Here is a 4424-nt window from a genome sequence, read left to right on the forward strand (position 1 = left end):
GAGTTATAAGAAGCGGGGGAGTTTCTCTACATTAGCCCTACTGTATCTCAAAATGAGACATTTAGCATTTTTTCACCTCCTGCAGCAATTTTAAGAATCAGTTTAAAACCACCTTTGTGACAGGAATAATAATGAGGGTTGTTGGATATGTGCATGCATGGCACATTCTCTCGCAAACGTGAAACTGTAATTCTCATGTGATTAAAGAAAGATAATGACAGATATTGTTTGAATGTAATCTGAGAAAAGTTCTTAATACATTATGCCTTGCCAAAGATGTAGTGCATGAAGACTTATCATGCAATAGTGGTTAGCTCTAATATTCCAACTTTGGTCTTGGTTTGCACCCATTAGCTGAAATGTTGCGTCAGTTAGAAGCAATAGAAAAATGGAAATGAAAAACAATTGTCCCAGAAATGTATGTGGAAAAGAGGCTAAGAGAGGCTGAGAAATCTGAGAAGTCTTCTCATCATCTTTTGGAAAAGAAATGCCTCATGCTCTACAAAGCAAAACCTAAAACAGTCTTTATCTTGAAATATTCAAAACATTCCTCTTGATCCACTTATTTTCAAAACCCCTTTTGCATGACAAAAACATGTTATGTAAGTTGATCTGCTGACTGGTGTGTGTTGGCATCTGGTCCTTAAAGGCCAAGTGGAAGATAAGGATATTCGAACAAGACGTGTGCACCTTCAGAAAATACCCTGCCGGGTAATGTCTTCCTGCCGAAACAAATCAACCACTCTGAAATCTGACGAGCACGTAGCTTCCCACACGAGGAGCATCACACAAAGCAAAGGGAACTGTAGCTAAAAAAGCTTGATGCATAATAGAAAAAATGCAGTAATGCAGATCTGATACACCTAAGCATTCATTTGGATTCTTCGGCAAGAGCTGAATTCTACAGATTCTGTGTTGTGTCACATCTGTGTTTTTTGGGTTTTAGTAATTTTGGGCTGCATGTCTGTCTGTCCAGTGTGGAGTATGACTTCAGGCAGCAGGAAAGACGCTTCTTGGAGGTTCTGAATCATTCAGCGAGAGGAAATAATGCTTTCACCATGCACTTATCCCAGCCCCTCAACTTTAGCCTACTCAGAAATGTCATCATTAAGAACTTAACAAAGTCAAAGGTGAAAAGCAAAAAGCTGTGCAAGACCCTGTTCAAATGGCTGCCCAGGAAAATCCAGCAAGTGTAGACCTCTCAACAATACCTGTGTTCTGTTTAATAGCCAGAAGCCTGTGTTACAAGTGACCAGCAGAAGCCTTTGCAGAGGACTCTTATTATTCCCTCCCTTCCCATAGAATGAGATTACTCTGAATTAGAGTAGAGTTCCACTCTCCTGCACATTGTCAAAGCTTATAAGCAGGATTTTGTACTCAGTTTTGACCCCGATCTTTGTGACCTTCAGCTAGTATCATCCATAAGGAATTATTTATTTCACTTTTAAAGTTAATGTTATTTTTTTGTCAACATGCCTGCTTAAAATGTATGGCTAACCACAGCCACAGATTACTTCATTTTATTTTACATATGAGACTCTGTTCTCCATGCACTGTTATGATTAATGCACTATGAGTTCCAGTTGATGTTACATTTCCCCTTCAATAGTCCCCTTGCCTGCTTCTCCTCAAGACTAAATGTTCAGTATATAATATGTTTTTGAATGGAATCCTTTTGAAATGCAAAAATAAATCAGAGTTTACTGACTGTTTATTTGTCTGTAGATCTTTTCAGTTGTCCTGAGGTTTGTTCAATTTCGAAGCCTAAACTTCCCTTTGTACACTTTATGAATGAAATAAAGTACATTTTCAGTTAAGACATACAGCTTCATTGCATCTAAACCTTCCCACAACTGCAAACTAGCCACGAGAGTGGGGAAAATAGAGAAACATTCATTATGCCTTTGCCAATTGTGCTGATGGTCTCCAAATCCCCAAACAATCTGAACTTCATAAAAGGTTTCTGAGTAAAACAATGACATGACGAAAGACTGCAATGAAGCGTGAGTCACAATCAAAATGTTCATGTGCACATGCACAAACCCATGAACACACTCATGGGGCACATGAAGAAAAAAGCAAACTACAGCAACATGAAACAAAACCTTGTGGATAGGCTCATAAATTATCAATGCAGGGGGAACAAGAGATTTAGAGAACTCTGGATAAAAGCTTCTGAGCAAGGAACGTATAAAACACTTTATAAGACTTTATTGGAGCAGTAAGCCAAGAAAGAGCCAGAGCCTTTTGAGCCGGACATACTTAGATGCTTTAATTAAAACGCCTCTAAGAAGAAATAATACCAAGTGAAAATGAAATTCTTGCAACAATAGTACTGGTAAGAACGGTGGGTCCATAGCAACTGTGCAGCCTTGTAGCCTCATCCAGGCAGGTCAGTCCTGCCGCCAAGGTGCATTTAACTGTTTGTACTAGCAATGATAATGCATGCATGCATACAGCGTGTTCAGGCAATGGCCAATCATCTTCATAAATGTTTTGCAGCACTAAAGGGGAACACATCAAAGTCTGTTTACAAGTCTTGGGGAGTAGTACTGCATATGTGAAAAAAAATGGTCTAAAGTATTTTGTGGCTCTATAGGGAACTGCGTGAAGTTTGATAACTGCCTCAAGTGATTTTCAGTTGGGGCTGAAGACTACAAGTTTAAAAATGAAAATCTTGGGGTGTGGAGTTAAATAAGTGAGTTTACCAGACTTCTGTAGCCCACTCCTCATCTTTGCTTGAGGCTAGTGGCTAGAGACTACATTAGCCGCTAATAGCATAAAACACCTGTGGCTCTGATTTTGACAGAATAAGAATTCAAATTAAAAAGCACATATCTCTTGTTCTACCGCACCAATATTGATCCTTTTAATTTTAACCTTTCATATAGGAGTGCAATGCTAAACTAATGCAATACTCTTACAATCAATATAATGGGTGGATTTGTATTTATGAATGTGCCATGTAGTTGTTAGAAAGGGCCTTTTATAAGTAGTTGAAACAACTTTATTTACCATCCCAAAGCTAGCTAAGCTATGTGTTAATGGTTGTGTTTAAATGTGTGTAGGATTTAGTGTCATCTAACCGTGTAGTTTCAGATCACATCTGAACTCCCTTGCTTCCAAGCGTGTAGGATAGAGTACGGTGGTCGTGAAATTCGCTAAAAATGCAATGCAAAACAGCCAGTGTTTGGTTTGTCCCTCTGGGCTACTGTAGAAACATGGTGGTTCAACGTGGCAGACTCCATGGAAGGTGACCTGTGGAGTCTGTAGATATAAAGCTCATTCTAAAGTAAAAAACCATAAGTGGATTATACACTAATGAAAACAATTATGCATATTGCATTCCATTTCTGCGGATAGATCCTCCTAAATGTTACACAATGGACCTTTAATGAGTGTGCATCAAAAATCTATGTTTTCTGCATGAGCTAATCTTTCTAGTGTCAACCATAACCTCTTTGCCACATACAAGGCAAACTAAATTTAAGTCAACTTAAGTACTTTATATAAATCATATATTAGTTTTAAAGAGAGATTTTAATAAAACTTACAAACAAGAAACAAAAAGAAGAAAATATAGAAAGCTAGAAAATGGGACTAACAAGTTTTAGCCATTGTTTGCTTATGCAGAGAGCTCTAAATTCTTGACTTAAGAGTTCTGCTGAGATTCTGCAGCTCTCCGCAAATGGACTTGCCAATTTTGAAAAGTGGTAGTGCTAAACAATATTGCAGCAACAGCACTGCACTGAGTCCTAGAGCCAAGGACAAATGGGTCTATAAAACAAAACATAAACAGGCCAGACAACGTATTGCAATTATGTTCCATATCAGATAATATCTTTCACAGTGAATGAAACTACTTGTCATCTATGTGAACATTAAAGTGTTAAATTCCAATGAAAAGTAGTTCTACAGTATCAGTCCAAACCCTCCCTATAGCTGTAAAAGTATCAGTGTAATTCATGTAGTGGCACAGAACAATTTACTGTGTCTCAGTTATGTAATCACAGGAACAACATGATTGCATTGCTTCTTCTGAAGTGTAGTTTGGTAGAGCTGGAGGCAGATAGAGGAAAATTAAATAATCAATACTCAAATGTCTGTTATGCCTCAGGAGATGATTTAGCAACAGTCATGTGTGGAACTGCTGTTCTGGTGCAAATAAGATGTGCACTTTTCTAAATAACTGCTCAAAGAAACACCTTAAGTAGTTCTTAGAGTAAGTTTTCCACTCTATATGCCTACATGTTTTTCCTATTTAATCTAGCATCTATCTGCATTTACTGTCTGATAAAGGCTACACTATAGCCTCCAAATTTGCTTGTGGGCTATTAGGGAATCAAGGTACAGTATAATTTGGACCAGCTTCTGTTTTTAATGTTGCATGTTTCTTTCAAAGCTTTCATAGAAGACAAATATAC

The 4424-nt window shown here is 37.8% G+C and overlaps 1 protein-coding gene across 1 annotated transcript in view; it reads left to right on the top strand.

Annotated features, from left to right (window-relative positions):
* The window catches only part of LOC118332071 (mucin-12-like), a 12302-nt gene extending 10594 nt beyond the window's left edge, over nucleotides 1–1708 (top strand). The window contains exon 4 of the mRNA XM_035667205.1: nucleotides 977–1708. Within this exon, the coding sequence (XP_035523098.1) occupies nucleotides 977–1196 (220 nt within the window). The 3' untranslated portion in view covers nucleotides 1197–1708. The remainder of the gene's footprint in view (nucleotides 1–976) is intronic.
* Nucleotides 1709–4424: the final 2716 nt, after the last annotated feature.

This window comes from Morone saxatilis, unplaced genomic scaffold, assembly GCF_004916995.1.
Source record: "Morone saxatilis isolate NCDOM2014 unplaced genomic scaffold, NCSU_SB_2.0 Contig20, whole genome shotgun sequence".
NCBI lineage: Eukaryota > Metazoa > Chordata > Actinopteri > Moronidae > Morone > Morone saxatilis.